Source organism: Alligator mississippiensis, chromosome 2 (genome assembly GCF_030867095.1).
Source record: "Alligator mississippiensis isolate rAllMis1 chromosome 2, rAllMis1, whole genome shotgun sequence".
NCBI classification, from domain to species: Eukaryota; Metazoa; Chordata; order Crocodylia; family Alligatoridae; genus Alligator; species Alligator mississippiensis.
Window position 1 is genome coordinate 238636054 of NC_081825.1, and position 16251 is coordinate 238652304.

Here is a 16251-nt window from a genome sequence, read left to right on the forward strand (position 1 = left end):
CTCTGATGGCAGGCTATTCCAGACCTTGGGGGCTCGGACAGTAAAGAAATTCTTCCTGATGTCCAGCCTGAAATGGTCCTGCAGGAGTTTATAACTATTAGATCTTGTTGTCTGTTGGGGTGCTCTGGTGAACAAACGTTCCCCCAGATCCTGGTGGACACCCCTTATAAACTTATAGGTGGCCACCAGCTCACCCCTGAGCCTGCGCTTTTCCAGGCTGAAGAGTCCCATGGCTCTCAGCCTCTCATCATAAGGTCTGTTTTCTTGACCTCTGATCATACGTGTGGCTCTTCTCTGGACTCTCTCCAGCTTCTCCACATCCTTTTTGAGCTGTGGAGCCCAAAACTGGATGCAGTACTCCAGTTGCAGCCTCACCAAGGCCGAGTAGAACTAGAGAATGACATCCTGGGATTTGCTTGAGAAACATCTGTGGATGCAAGCCAGCATTTTGCTCACTTTACTAGCCTTTACTTCTGATTGTTCAATGCATAATTCTAGGCTTTATTTACTGGACATTATTCAGATTCTACTCTGAAGACAGAAGTACAGTAAAACCCACGGGGTCATAACCTCCTTCATTTGAAGGGGTTGCTGAATTACAGCAAGAACTACTTGTTGTCGCTTTTAATTCAAAAGATGCCAATTCTCTGACCAGTGGGAGCTCATCAGTGTTCCCATGCTGCTGATGAGAGAAGTGGTGCCCTTTGAAATAAAAACTACAGCAAACAGCAGAAGCAACTCAGCAACCCCACACAGCTGTTCACTCTGTTTGTATATATCTCTAACTAGTTCATAAACCTTCATATTTGCCAAAGTTTAGGAACTGTGAAGAATATGGATGCTACCACATTAATTAATTATGGGGCTTTTTTTTGGTGCTCGCTACCAGGCCTAAGCACTTCACAATTTTTTGATGAAATCATTTTAAGATTACTACAGTATGGATGGAGACTGGGGCACAGAGCTTATGGTCAGATATTTTCAATGAGTTTGGGTGCCCAATTTGAGACAGGAAGCACCTGATTTTTCAAGGTCCTTAGCTTTAAGCATGTTGTATACTCAAGCACAACTTCCACTGATTTCTAATTACAGCTGTGTCTGCTCAGCACTACTGCAAATTGGACCCCAGACTCTTATATCAGTAGGGCTGTGCGAAACAGCACCGTTTCACTTCGAGTTCTGTTTCGATGTTACAACAGAACAGTGTTTCATTTCGAGTTTAGTTTAGTTTTGAAAGCATTGTTCATTTAGTCAAAACAGCGAAACTGTTTTGCTGTTTCGATGCTGTTTTGAGTTTTGCCCATAGGCTATAATGGAGAAGCATAAAACTGGAGGAGGAGCAGCCTCTTGTGATCTCAGGCAGATTGGGAGCCCACACCCCTGGATGAGTCCAGCAGAGTCCTCCCAGGAGTATGAGCAGAAGGCTGCTGCCACCTGGGACCGGCACTGGGAGCTAAGCCTGGTAGAGGGAGGCAGAGAGCAGTCCCAGCGTTGTGCTCCACTTCCCCCCACTGGGCTGAGTTCCGTAGGGCTGGGAGCCGCTGGGCGCTGAGCCCAGTGGAGGGAGGTGGAGCACAGCACCGGCACTGCACACCACCTCCCTCCACTGGGCAGCAAGCCACTGGGTGCTGAGCCCAGTGCAGAGAGGTAGAGTGCAGCCCCAGCACTGCGCACTACCTCCCTCCACTGGGCAGCAAGCCACTGGGCGCTGAGCTGCATCTGGGGCTGAGCTCCACCTCTCTCCACCAGGCTCAACACCCAGCAGCTCACAGCCTCATGGAACTCATTCTGGTGGTGGGAGGCAGAGCGCAGCGCTGGCTCTGCCCACCTCCCACCACTGGGCTGGGCTCCATGGGGCTGCTGGAGCCGATCAGAGTGCAGCCCGGCATCAGGAGGTGGGCAGAGCTGGTGCTGCATTCCCATCAGCACTGTTGGCCCCACAGAGCATAGCCTGGCAGCAGGAGGCTGGGAAAGCCAGGGCTGCGCTCCCCACCAGGCTGAGCCACATGGGGCTGCGGAGCTGCTCGGAGTGTAACCTGGGCTCTCCCCTGCCTCCCACCACCGGGCTGCTTCGAAACTCGAAACGTTTGGAAAGTTTCAAAATATTGTGACTGGCCTTGTTTTGTTTCAAGGCTGTTTTGAAGCTCTTTGTTTCATTTCAATTTCACTGTTTTGAGCTCGAAACGAGTCAAAACAGCCTTGAAACAAAACAGCCAGCGAAATTTCCCACATCCCTACAGATCAGGCACCCAGGAAGTAATGAATATATATTTAGCAACCCCCTTTGAAAAGCTTGATCACCCTATGATCACACACAAACTTTGTGACAGAGGCAGGGACACAGTTCATGCCAGAGTGCAGCAGGCAACTATGAAAAATAGCACACAATCATGTAATTAAGGATTCTTTCATAATGCCCACAAAAAAGGAGGCCAAATTAAGCTGCTCAAATAATTCTGTTTGTGGCATTTCCATTTGAGTACTTGACTTTGAAACCTCAGGTAAATTCTTTTAACATAATTATTTGTTTAAATCTGTTTACATTCCAACTTTTTTAAAAAAGCAAGCTATAAAAAAAAATCAAATTCTATCATTGGACATTGTAGTGACACATGGTTCATTGGCTAGGTTTGAAGGTTTAGATCCACCACACATGACTCTGCCACGTGAGCTAACAGTAATTGATAGTAGTAGGTTGGCGTCCTTTCTATGAACCAGCATGAGATGGAAGGGGAGGGGGAGAGGAATGCCAGTGGGTTTCACAAGCATTTGCTGAGAGCAGAGGAACAGCGAGACTCATGCTTGTTGGGTTCCAATTCAAATGCACGAAAAATATGATATATGCAAGGTGCTGTTTTCATGCTAGTTCATATATCATGTTTGAATTATTCAGAGCCAGATTATAACCCCTTTTCTTAAGTGGAATAGTACCTTACCGAAAATCACTGCTCACAGAGCAATGTAGTATTCCTCATTTGTGAATTAGAATATAAGAACCCAACCCAAACCATTAACATATATGCTGACAATATTTTTGTTACACTTGAGAAAATCCAGTACCCTGTGTCCAGGAAATGAAAACATTAGTTATATTGGCCAATGAGGAAGTTCCAATAATAAGAGCTAAATACATACTGTATTATACCATACAGTGCTTTTAGGCCGTTTGTAGACAACACTTTTAAGTGGGTTTATAGTAAGTTGAATGCCTTTTGCACCGCTTTAATGGCATTGCTGTTTGCACATTCAGCGAAGTATTGCACATTAATTCCAACCACTGTAGCACATTTGACCGTGTAATGCGCCTTAAATGACTTTGGGATGCAGCAAATGAGTTTGGGGTGCTGCAAAGTAAAACACCTCCGAGGAGGGAAGCACCAGTCTCTGTGCGGCTCAGAGGCTGTGCAGGCAGCCCGGCAACAGGCTCCACAGAAGGAAAAAAAAAAAAAAGCAGCGAGCCTGATCCCCGCCCCTCCCCCCGGAGCCTGCCTGAGCTGTGCAGGAGCCTGGTGCTTCCCTCTGCGGCTGTGGTGCCCCCCAGGATTGCCCGAGCTGGGTGCCTGTGGGCAGGTGCCACCTGGTGGGGGGCCACCACTGCCACAGAGGAAAGCACCAGCCCTTCTTCCCCCCAGCTTAGGGACCACTCTGCCTGCCAGCAGCTTGCTCTCCCCTCCCTACTGCCGGAGAGTCTAGTAAGGATCGGGGTCCAACACAGGTGTACTTGACACAGGGGTTTACTTTGCCCTAAATTGAAGTGGTGTTTTTAAAAAACCACCTCTTCAATTTAGGGAGAATTAAGCCCCCGTGTCATGTACAAATACCCTTAGTGTTTAAATTCACTTTGGTCATTTTAGCCCTCTTAGTTCTTAAGTATTTCTTGGTTCAGTTTTTGCACATCAGTATTATCTCGGTTTTACAGACTCAAAAACAACAGTCATGACTGATTTTTTTTTTTCTTTCCTTCCAGAAATTCTTTGGCTATGTGGAGCAGAATGAGAGTTGGCTCAGCAGTAAAGAAGCCTTCCTGGCTAATGATGATTTAGGGGTAGGTGAACAGGATAATTCGGTTTCCATTGAAGTGGGGAAAGGCAGAAGAAGAAGGTGTAAAAGACTCTGAAACCCTGTGAAGCTTTCCAAAAAACTACCTGTAGTTCTTCTTCCTCCAACTTAGAGAGGGCCCCTAAATGCAATAGCAGCAGCAGCTGAGTACAATAGGCTGCTGCAGCAGTAATAGTCAAGGTGGGCAGACTGCTGACAGAAGCACCCTGGAGATTTTAAGTCCCTAGGGAAGATTTTAAGTCCCTAGGGAAGGTGAGAGAGAGTGACAGTGAGTGTGTGTGTGTGTGTGTGTGTGTGTGTGCGCGTGTCCTCCACTCCCATCAGGCTTGGCAACCTCCCATCCCTCCAGCACTCAGCAGCACTCCCAGGCCCCCACTGTCTAGCAGGGTTTTGCCCAAGGTGCAAATCTTGCTGGATGTGCCTCTGGCATGGTGGGCTCCATGCTACAATGGCTATAAAGTCAGCTGAGCTATAGTCACTGCAAGATGTGGATAATGACATGGAATATGCCTAATATTGATGGTTGGTGACTGTTCCTCTGTGGCCCTCCAGATAGGAATACACAAGCAGAGTACCACCTGTTGAAATATTGCAGGGACTAATGGGGAAGCTGTATATTTTCAGAAATGTAGTTGAGTCCCTTCTGTCTTCCAGTAATATTTTACTAGTAATGGAGAAGACTCCAGAGCTTCATATCCACATTTAAATACTTAGATACTTCTCTAATGCAATTTTATTTGTCTATAGGGTTAGAAATTTCATGATGATAAGTTTTCTCAAGAGATTTATGGTAGTTTCTAGTGGCATCCACACTGGAAATACTGGAAGAACAGGTCTTATTAAATAGCACTATTTTGACAGCTCTAAAGCCAGGAAGTACGGAGAACTGCAGAAGAGAGAAGTGCAGGTCATGAAGTTGGAATCCAGAAACTTCAAAGGAAGTCTAGTTCTGTGCTCCATTCGGATTCCTTATAAAATGCTCTGATTTAAAGCTCTGACATATATGTTCATTAACTGTGATCGCAGCTTGGTGTCCCCTATTTATTTGCTTTCAGAACAACACCTCTAGTATGATTGGCTTATGATTAAATAAATCTTGAATCCACTCAAACTGTGGGGTTTCATTCCTATGGCTTCCTGTTTGGGAAAAGCGAGGGCTCAGTATCTCCAAAACTCAACTAGTTCTTTGTACTGAGCACTGTTCACTCAGCAGAAGTATCTGAGCATCTAGCAGAAGCAGCTGAGCATCTTGCAGTTTGCTCAGTACTGGAGCTGCCAGACTGAACTGATGCTCCAACACTATGGGTACAGAGACCAATCCATTTCCTTGACAGTGTGCAAAGGTTGGGTAATGGCAATTTTATTCCCACAGTGAGCAGCTTCCTTATTCTGAATCCCATCCAGGATTCTGTGTCCAGTGTCGAAAGCCTACAGCGGAAACATGTGCAGTTTGAAAAGGCTCTAGAAGCACAGATGGAGAAGATCAGTGAGATGGCCTCCTTTGCACAACAGCTGAAACACAACAAGCATTATGACTCAGAAAACATCACTAACAAGTGCCAGGCTGTTCTGAGAAGGTAAAAACCATTCCTTTCCCAACCCTGTCTAAATAAGGACTCTTCTTCCTTTACTGTTGTCATGTAAATATTTTAAAAGAATCGTCAACACTGATTTGCACTTTATTTTGCATTCCTGTGAGATTTTACAAGCTAAGGAGGCTTGATCCAGGCCAATAATTCCATAGCAGTCCTTCAAGGGACTTGTAGGTAAATCAGGAAACATGGTTGGTGATTCTGGACACTTTTCGTTGGGAGTCTGCACTAAATCCATGTCCTTGATAATTGGGACAAAGAGGTTTGTTATGATCAGGAGTTACTAAACATCCTCTGGTATTTTTCACAGCTGTAGAGTAGCTCGCTCGAAAGTCATGGTGAAATTCCAAGTTTGGTATTTAAGTTTTGATTTAAGAATTTAAATTTCTCCCTTTAATTTCACTTAGATAAAATATGCATCCCTTTTTGTCCCAAAATGTTGTTGCCTATTGTTCCTATGCACTGCTGAACAGATATTCTCACTCACATTCGCTGAATTCAGTACCATGGTGGCTGAAATGTTATGCGCATCATTTGTAAAGTCCTTCAAGCTCCTTTAGGAAGAAAGGGGTTGTATAAATATATCAGAGTAACTATGTTACCAAGTTTGGATTGCCTTAATACAGTGCCCAGGTTCTCTGTTACTACTTCCAAAGAGTTTCCTGTATTCTTCAGAAAAGGGAGACCTGATTTTAAGAAAGGGTAATATTCATATGATAAATTTCCAAGGCCAAGCATGACTGCAAGAACAAAAACTACTGTAGATGGCACAGACATAGGAGTTCAAGGTGAAAATGACTTTGTTGATCTCATGGCAGCCTGTGCAGCCATCACCTGAAGGGCACTGGTTATGTTGGCCACATCTCTTAGCTGTAGGAGTGTAGGTACAGTGTGTGGTGGGCTGTGAAAGTTTTCAATATACATCTCTGTAATAATCCTTACCTACAAAACCATTGCTAGTCCAGCTCTGGTCATCAGTTCTGCCAGAGAGGTTAACTTACAGGTAGTTCAATGACATGGACAAGTATCCCCTAGAAATGAAGGTTAGAATGCAAACGTGAGTTTTAGAGAGGAGTGGTGAAAATGTTAATCTCTTCTGCCAATTAGTTTTCTTTGCTGTGGTTTCGTCTTCATGGTTCTCTCCTTATCCCAGGAAAGACAAACTTCTAGAGAATGCTCTGGCTCGCAGACATATGCTGGAAGATTCAAGGCTCCTGCAAAAGCTTCTGAAAAATTCCTATGAGGTACATTTCTAATATGTGTTACTTTCCTAGAGTGTTTAACATCTCAGTTGTGAAGCTTTGCCATGAACCTCTGAAGGAAAAACCAGAGGAACTGAGGCTCAGGTGGTTGTATGAGAGAAGACTGGAAAAGATGGAAATAAGAAAGAAAGGACATTGTTCAGCCTTTGAGCCATACATACTCAGGCACTTAAAATGAGATCTGATCCCTAGATGTATTTTGATCACACAGAAACAGTGTGGTACAAAAGGAAATGTAAAATTAAAGGAGGAACATCCCAGCATGTGAGAAATACTGGAAAGGGACAGAATAATCCTTTCTCTGTGAGATGTAGGCAGGGTTAGAACTATGGAAACAAGTGCCTAGCCACTGCATATGAAGTAGCAGTGGCTACACATATGCAGATGGCATCCTCTTTCTGAAGGGGGTGGGGAACAGTGATTCAGAAAGGAAAATTAATTTGCTTTGGTCTGTATTGTAAACTAGTCCAAATTTTAGACATTTAAGGAGTATCTGCAAGGAGATGGTAGTAGCTTCTAAAGTTCCTGTTTCTTTCTATTCCTTCTTTCTGCTAAAGGTGGCAACTTGGATAGCTGAGAAGAACAGTATTGCCCAGGATGAGAGCTGGACAGACCCAAGCAACATGCAGGCCAAGCTGCAGAAACACCAGACTTTCCACGCAGAAATCATAGCCAACAGGAATCGTCTAGACAGCATCAAGGCTGTAAGAGAAGCAGGGCCAGTATAGGATGTGGGGAACTGGTGTGACAGATTCCTTCAGACCGAATGTCTGAATCCCAAAGTAATTAAACAAATGAGGGCTCCTAAGTGAATTAGGAAAAGTCACTTCACCTCACCCTGGCAGTGGGTTATATTACCCCTCTGTAAAATGTCTGCTGTAATTTTAGCTGCCTCTGAAGGGGGTTGTGAGGCTTTCTTGATTAGAGCTGGTGCAGTGGGCTAAGCAATCTGCTTCCGCTCTTTTTGCTGCAGGAGGGTGAGAAGATGATCCGAGAGGAACATTATGCTCCTGAGGCCATCCAGGCCAGGCTTCAAGAAATGGAAGAGCTCTGGGATGAGCTGTTGGCAAACTGCCTTAATAAAAAGACCAAGCTACAGGATGCCTGCAAGGTAAAGCAAAGGTGCTGGGGATTTCTGCCTTGCTGTGATGTGTCCCTTGTCAGTGTGCCATTGGACTTGCACAGGTTTTAAGATATCAAAACCAATGAAGCAAGGGAATTGCCATCTACCAAATAGTACCAAGCACAGACCAGATGTACTGAATCTTGCATGGAGAGAGAAACCCGCAAGGAGAATCAAGGCTGATGCCATGATTATGTTCTCTTTTGGTATCTGCTAAGAAAGCATTTGTTCAATCAGGACTCCAGAGGAGGAAGTTGAAGGGAAATATTCTGGATCATTACAAGTACCAATCACTGTCCTGCCAGCACCAGTCACTCAATCAGCACCAGCTGGAGAGAAGCCTGCAGCTGTTTTCCATTGATGTGACTCCCTCCTGTCCCACTGATGAGGTCTACATGGGCTGATTCTGTCTCTATATGTATTGCTTAAAGCAATGATTCTCAACCAGGGTGCTATGGCATGCTGAGGTGCCTTGAGATCTTTGCAAGGGTGCTGTGGGATGTCCTGCAGTTTTAGCACTGTTTGGCATGATTCACAAGATAAACCCAGAGATTTCCAATATAAATCCATAGTTGTGGTCTTTCCAAGTTCTTTGCATCAGAAAAACAGCTCCATTGTTTTTCTCTGCACAAAAAAAGAGAGAAAACTAAGAGCTGGTACTTTTCCAGGTGTGCCACGAATCTATCCAGGGGTGCTTTGAGTCCAAAAAGGTTGAGAACCACTGATTTTAAAGGCACCCTCTAAAAGGCTGACTTGCCCATAACTAGGATTATTTGTACCTTACAGGCACAGTTAGTTCTTTATATTCTGTGAACCTGCTTTTGCTCACATTACCTGAGTTCTGAGCATTTGTACATCACAGGTGAAGAGAGAGTTCATTAAGCTCTAGAAGGTTTTTAAGTGTGATGTGATCCTTCATGCAAAAGGCTGAGATTTTTTTGCTCTAAAAAGCCTGGTGACATTTGCTTTTCTCCCTGTCCCCAGGGCCTGCATTTCCAACGCAGCATAGAAGATATGGAGAAATGGCTGGATGATGTGGAAAGTGAGCTGAAGGTTCCATATACTAGTAGTGACCTGGTAGTCTTGAACAATCTCTTGAAGAAACAAGAGGAATTGGAGGAAGGTGTCATTGCCCACAGGGATCGATTACAGGTGCTAGTGGACACAGCCCGTGAATTCCAGCAAGAGAGACATTTCCTGGCAGATGAGTTAGAAGAGAGGGTTGATCAGGTGGTGCACAGGTGTGCGAGTGTCTGCCATTTTACCTCTGTTCTCTCCACTCCTACCTTTTACTGCCCTTTTCCTCCTCTGCATTTATTTTTTTCTCCCTTCCTTTTTGTTTTCCTTTCTTTTTCTTCATAGCCAAGGCACATGTTTGTGTTACCCCACCCTCTCTCTCTCTTGTAGTAATTGGGCCCCATTTTAAATCTGCAGGTACAAGAGCCTACATGAGCCATTGCAAGAGAGCCGTGGGAGTTTGGAAGCAAGCAGGTTACAGTACCAATTCTTCCGAGATGTTGACAATGAGTTGGCCTGGGTTCATGAGAAACTCCCCATAGCTTCCTCCAAGGACTATGGCCAATCCCTAACAGCTGTGCAGAGTTTACAGGAAAAGCACCAGGTAAAGCAGTATAGAAACAAGAGTGAAATCAAGAGTGAGAATGTGGAATTCACCCACTGAGGGTGAAACTCATCTTTTCTACTCTGGTTACAGTGAAACCATTACTGCCAAAAGTGACTCTTAGGCCCCAGGCAGATGTTTGTTTAAGTGTGCAATGGGATCTGATGTGTGATCCCAGCAATGGCACCCCCTGCAAGCTACATGCGTGTGGCAGGAGACACCATTGTGCAACTGGGGATCAGATCCAAATCATGCCGTGTTGCCAGTGCAAGGGGAGCCAAGGATCATGATTGTGGCACCCCCTGCACTGTCAGGAGTAACAAGCATCAGCAAGGCTAGGGGGCTGTGGTTTGGGAGTAAGGGGTAGACACACACGCACGCACGCACGCAGCATCTTGCAGGTAAGGGACGTGGGGAGCAGATCAAGGCCTCCACGGTGAGGGAGGGAGTGGGGCAGGGGTTGAGGTACATGGGGCCCTGGGGCCAGGGCAGGTCATGGGACAGTGCCACAGGAGGCTCATCTAGGGGTGCAGGGGGGGTATGAATCCCTGCCACTGTGCGCACTCCCAGGGGAGGCATGGGGGGCATTTGCCCCCTGGATTTGGGTGTGGGGCAGAGGCAGGCTGCCCACTGCAGGTGGGGGCTCTGCACCCTGCTGCCCTTGCCCCAGGAACTGTGTGCCAGCCATACTGCACATCCCCTGCCCACCTGGCCATTGGAGCCACAGCATGGGATCACACAGCTCCTGGGGCAAAGGCAGCAAGGAGCAGAGCTCTAGCCCACAGGAGACAGCCTGCCTCTGCCCTATGCACAAATCTGGCCATGCCCCCTATGCCTCCCCCAGGAGTGTGCACAGCAGTGGTAGCCATGCCCCCCAGACCCTGGACAAGCTTCATCCCATGACCCATCCCAGCCCCAGGGCCCCATTCACCTTCCCCTGTCCCTGCCTCTGCCCCACTCCCTCCCTCACCATGGGGCCCTTGATCTGCCCCCCTCTGCCCCTTTCCTCCCTCATACTCCTTCCCCCCTACAGACTTACCTTCAAGGCACTGCTGTACACGCCGCTGGGCTACATGTTGCAGCTGCTCGTCTGTGTCTGTGCATGCCCCCCCCTGCTGCAGCCACCCAGAGCCCACACCCAGGCTGCCCTGCAGCTCCTCTGCACTGCCACCACTGCCCTGCTGGGCAGCCCAAAGGCAGCGGTGATGGCAGCATAGCCCAAGCATGCGCGATTAACACAGTAAAAAAATCAATGCAAGAACCAATTAAAGGTGTTAATCATGCACATTAACTGTGATTAATTGACACCCCTTGTTATTACACATTTTGTATAATAATTTTGTGGCTTATTCCTTGTGGATTATTCCTTATCACACCATTAATTTCATTAATGTGTAGCTGGATTACTACTTACAACATGATTAACTAGTTAATCACATCCTAAGTGTAACATCTGCCAGGGGCCTTATTCTTGTCTCTCTCATAAAGGTGCTATTTAAAGAGCAGTGCCATGAAGTTGTTCAGTGCTAGATGGCATGTCTTTTCACAAAATGATCTGAGTAGTGCATCCCGTGCTCCTCTAAACACATTATCCCTTTCTGCAGATTACCAGTCTCAAAACCTTGTCTTTGCAATACTAAATATCTTTTACAAGCTGTGGTGCATGCTGGCATGCCTTCTCTGAGCAACAGATGTCCCAATAAAAAGTGTTTTAAGATTCAGCAAGTACATCTCAGGCATATTCATAACTTAGATGCCTCTGGAATGGGGGAACCAGAGGAATCCTCTCCTGCTGCACTGTTTGACTGAGGGAATTAGCAAGTTATTATTGTCTATCCTAGCATCATTCCAGCAAGAGCTTTGGAGTTAGTTACTGAGATACTGGAAAATTCAAATGAATCTTTAGAAATGAGGCCAGCCTAGAATGCTGTCACCTCTCATATCAAAACAGCAGCTGCCTCCCCAGTACTTTCCAAACAAAGCATCTCTGCCTCTTTGCAATAGATGAGGTGAAAGAGAATTTCCCAGCTGGAAGATTCCAGCAGCTACTTGTTTGACTGATTGAAAAGGTGGTTCATTTTGGGGCTTGTACAACTCTGCAGTTGTACCAGGTGTAGACATGGCTATTCAGTTAACAAACACAGTGTTTGTGCACACAGTTGTTCATAATTCCCGTGGGCACAAATGAAGGAAATGTGTTTCAAAGTGCTAACATTTTGCTTAAACATTTTGCTTAAATCTGTGCAATAGGCAAATAGGTTAAGGAACAGGAGATCTTATCCTGTAGAAATATATATTTTAAAATAAGTGATGCTTGGTGCTATGTGATGTAATTGCAGAAAGAAAAATCTGCTTTTCCAAAGTATTTTTTTAAAGGTCACAAGAGCAAAAGTCATGTCCACTTGTGGTTTTTTAGTGGAGAAGGGGTGAACTCCCACCCAAAGCAGTCAGATCATTCCAGTGTGCTGCTTGAGTAAGGCCATGAGTATATTGTAAATATTTTATGCTCTCCTATGATCCGAAAAGTATATTATTTGCAAAACCTAATGGGGAGAACAACAAACAAATAATTGGATGCCTTCTTGAGAAAAGGGAATCAGTGAGAGGAGCTTATTCTACTGTGATAGAAAGTGTGGACTTCAGTGGGCACGTCTACATGTGCTATTACTGTACATGAATACACTCTGGAGCTTATTGCTCTAGAGTTCATTCATGTGTAGCATGTTGAACCAGGTTGGAGCAACCCCAGCTGGCAGGGGGCCCAGGGGGCCAGCCTGCTAGCCTGAGGCTGGCCCCCTGCTCATCATGCTGCAGAGGGGCTAGCTGGGGCACAAGGGTGCTTCAGTGCAGGACTAACCAGCAGGCAGCCCCCAAACTGAAGCACCCTCATGCTCCAGCCAGCCAGGCAGCATCTACTCATGCACTGCTGCAGAGTTTCTTACTCTGCAGCAGGACAGTACTTGTATTCGCAAATACTGTCTTGCTGCAAAGTAATTTAGTTTACTCTGGTCTAATCGGGGTGCAGATATAGATGCTAAGACATTTACTGCGCATCTAATTAGTCAAGTGTGCAATTAACATCTCAGGTAGATGTGTCCATTATGTTTGTATTTAAACTGAAAAAACAGTTCTGAACTGATGATCATGATGGAAAAATGAATGAGGTTCCTTGAAGGAATTAATGTTTTGGGTTGGTGTTATTAGGGAAAGTTATTGGGGTAAGGAGAAGGGAACTGTGACAGTGGAACAAAATGTATTGTGTTTTTTGCTTATCTTATACAATACTGCAGTGACCATTCAGTGCAGAGGGAAATGGTGTGTATTATAGCTACAAACGAAAAAGTCACCTCATCCTGCCATTTTGCCAGTTAACTCCTGGGACTCAACAAGATTGGCACTAAACATTTTTAATCCAGATCTTTAGTTATGAGTCTTTGTTCTTAGCAGCAATCTACACCCTGTTGGCCACTAGGGGAGGCTCTTTTCTGAGATTAAAACCACTCTCCAGTTTGATGAGATATTAACTTTCCCCTCAAAAGAATTGAAGGATTGTTTTACTGATTGTCTTGATGTGACAAATTTTCAAAATACTCTTCCCCATTTGTTACCAAAAAATTGTTCATTAATATTGGGTACACACATCCACCAATATGTATGTATTTATACATACATGTACCAGGTGCAGGCACAGCTATCCCATATACAAATGCAGTGTTTGTGCATGCAGTTGTTAGCAGTTCCTGTGGGTGCAAGTGGAGGAGCTTTAGAAATGTGTTCCCAAATGTTAAACAGTAAATTTGTTCTTCATATTGCCGACTTATTAATACATGGTACAAACTGTCTTAACAGTCTCGGACACTGGATTCTGTTCTGCTGGTGTCAGACCTGGTGTCACTTTTCAGCAACATAGTGGCCTCATGAAATTAATAGGGGAAAGTTAAAAGTAAGATTAGAATCAGGCTCCCATCCTTCATAGCTAAGTAATCTGACAGTTGAGCTAAAAGTACAGCTCCTGAATAGAGGGAGTCTCTTCCACATAACATATCACTGCAGTGTAACTCTTACCCTGTTTCAGTTGTTGTTAAATAAATAAGCCAACCTCTGTCATCAGGTTATAAAATGCTGGGAAACACTTAGCATGTAAAGTACTCTTTTTTTTGCTACCTATGCAGTATATCTGTCTTCACACACAAATGTGAAGACAAAGTACCTGTCTTCTTATAGAAAGAAAAGTCAATCTTAGTTAAACCATTAAGACAAAGAATAACACCAAAGTGTGTGTGTGCTTGGGCATACACATCTATGTGCTCAGATATGAATTTGATTGATTTGGCAAATTTCAGACATCTTCAAACACTTGAATCAAAGAGAGCGCTTGCATTGTGCTTTAAAGAGTTTTGTTCCCCTATGATTATCATTTTCTTTTGGCCCCATAATACTTGGAAATATCCATTTTACAGAGTTGTGTTTCCCAAAATGGTGTTGAAGAGCCAGAAACACTGATTGGCAGCTAAGTTGATAGAACACTGGAGCTCTTTCCTAGAAATACTTTAACTAATGAAACATGAATCAAGGATACTCGGAGTGGCAGCAGGTGTTGTTAGTTGGTTGTTACTGGTAGCAGGGATTTATGGCTGAGGTCGTTTACCTCACAAGCTTGAGGAGGTTTGCATCAGGATCTGAACTTTGCAGCTACACTCAATCTACATTCAATCTCCAAAACTGGCCCAAACAAAACTCTGAATCCAAATGCTCCTCTCTTTTGGGAAAATGATCTTCATGCAAACTTTGCAGCTCTATGGCCAGTCTTTAAGTATGAAAAATATATTGAATGTATGAATACACTGATGTGATGAAGTACAGAATATGGGTAGAAAGGGCTCTCTTTCTTACATTTTTGCTTTCTTTTATTTGTTCTTTCCAGAACTTAGAAAGTGAGATTAGCAGCCATGAAGCTCTGACAAAAGTGGTAGTCAATACAGGATATAAGTTGATACGAGAGGGACACTTTGCCTCCCATGAAATTACGGAATGTTTGAAGAAACTTGAGGATTCTGTGGAAAACTTGAAGGATGAGGCTAAACAGAGGAGGAGGAGGCTTATGCAGTCATATGAGACCCACCAATTCCTTGCTGAGGTAAGGAAGATTCATGAAGTAATTAGATACCCCACACTGATGAATGCTTGAGAGTACTGAGACTGGAGCAACATTAAACCAGAATCCAAAACCATCATTGTGATTTTTCCACATTGTCAAACAGGTGAGAAATGAGAACCATGTCTCCACTTAGCACAGTGAAAGAACTACCATAGAACTATATGGATCAAGTTTAGTCTCTCGATTTTTCAGAATGGCAACTGCAGTACTGCACTGCAAGGATGCATCTAAGTTGCTGTCTGTTTTCACCTTCAGGTCTTGTTGGGTTTTATTGCTTTCCAGTTTTCTTTCTCTTGAGTGTTCAGGTTTATCCATATATTTCTTATAGCTGCTGGAAGTTGAGTCTTGGATGGCAGAAAGGGGGTTTATCCTCGAGACTTCTGATTATGGGAAGAATGAAGAATCCACTGAGGCCTTGCTTCGCCAACTGGAGGCTGCCAAGCTGGATATGGAAGGGTTCAAGCCCCGGGTTGAGAAGCTACAGGAGACTGGCACTATCCTAATAAACAGTGACAACCCAGAAAGGTAGGGAAATGCAAACAGATGGTAGTTTCCTTTCCATCAGAAACCTGCTAGAAAGGCAAAACCAAAAACAGTGGATTGTAAATCTTTCAATGAATCTCTTGGCTAGGGACAGAAATTATACATAAACTGGTTCAAGTGATTGGGAACCAGTTCAAAACTATAATGCAACAGAAGTTCAGCGCACGTAAACTGCTTTCAAAATGGTGAAAAATGGTTTAAGATAAACCTGGATAGATGTAGTATCAGACTTAACTGATTTAGGTTAAATCTGTTTATTGAACTTCTGTGCCAGATCCCCTCCAGATTCAAGTTAATTCATAGTCCCCCAGCATCCCAGGATGCTTTGCACCACTTCCACAAACTCCCCCTCACAGGCCCAAGCTGTCTGATCCAGCAGAGCAGGGAGGCATGCTCTAGTACCCCCCAGCTCCTGGCCTGGGCCACCACAAGCATGTGACTGCATTTCTGGAATCAGAAGTGAATGTCTGTTCACTTGCTTATTGGTTCAATCTACACAGTTTAGACTAGCCTGCAAAGATTGAATCAATTCAGCCTCAGGCGTCCATCTGTACTTCACCCTACAGACATTATCTGTAGGAGATGTGAATCCCCTTCTCTCATGTTGCAACAAGAAATAACATGACATAAGTACATAAGGGGTGTGCATCAAGATCTGGGGGAACACCTGTTCACCAGAGCACCCCGAGGGATGACAAGGTCTAGTGGTCACAAACGCCTGCAAGACCACTTTAGGCTGGACAGAAGGAAAAACTTCTTTACTGTCCAAGCCCTCCAAGGCCTGGAATAGACTCCCCCAGAGGTGGTACAAGCACCTACTCTGGACACTTTTAAGAAACAGTTGGATGCTTATCTTGCTGGGATCCTTTAACCCTAGCTGACTTCCTGCCAGG

The 16251-nt window shown here is 44.7% G+C and overlaps 1 protein-coding gene across 1 annotated transcript in view; it reads left to right on the top strand.

Moving 5' to 3' along the window:
* SPTBN5 (spectrin beta, non-erythrocytic 5) overlaps nucleotides 1-16251 on the top strand; it is a 165240-nt gene that overhangs the window by 121934 nt on the left and 27055 nt on the right. Inside the window, exons 48-56 of the mRNA XM_019496605.2 lie at nucleotides 3968-4045; nucleotides 5464-5636; nucleotides 6805-6895; nucleotides 7471-7617; nucleotides 7887-8024; nucleotides 9021-9277; nucleotides 9471-9657; nucleotides 14582-14794; nucleotides 15144-15340. Of these exons, the coding sequence (XP_019352150.1) occupies nucleotides 3968-4045; nucleotides 5464-5636; nucleotides 6805-6895; nucleotides 7471-7617; nucleotides 7887-8024; nucleotides 9021-9277; nucleotides 9471-9657; nucleotides 14582-14794; nucleotides 15144-15340 (1481 nt within the window). The remainder of the gene's footprint in view (nucleotides 1-3967; nucleotides 4046-5463; nucleotides 5637-6804; nucleotides 6896-7470; nucleotides 7618-7886; nucleotides 8025-9020; nucleotides 9278-9470; nucleotides 9658-14581; nucleotides 14795-15143; nucleotides 15341-16251) is intronic.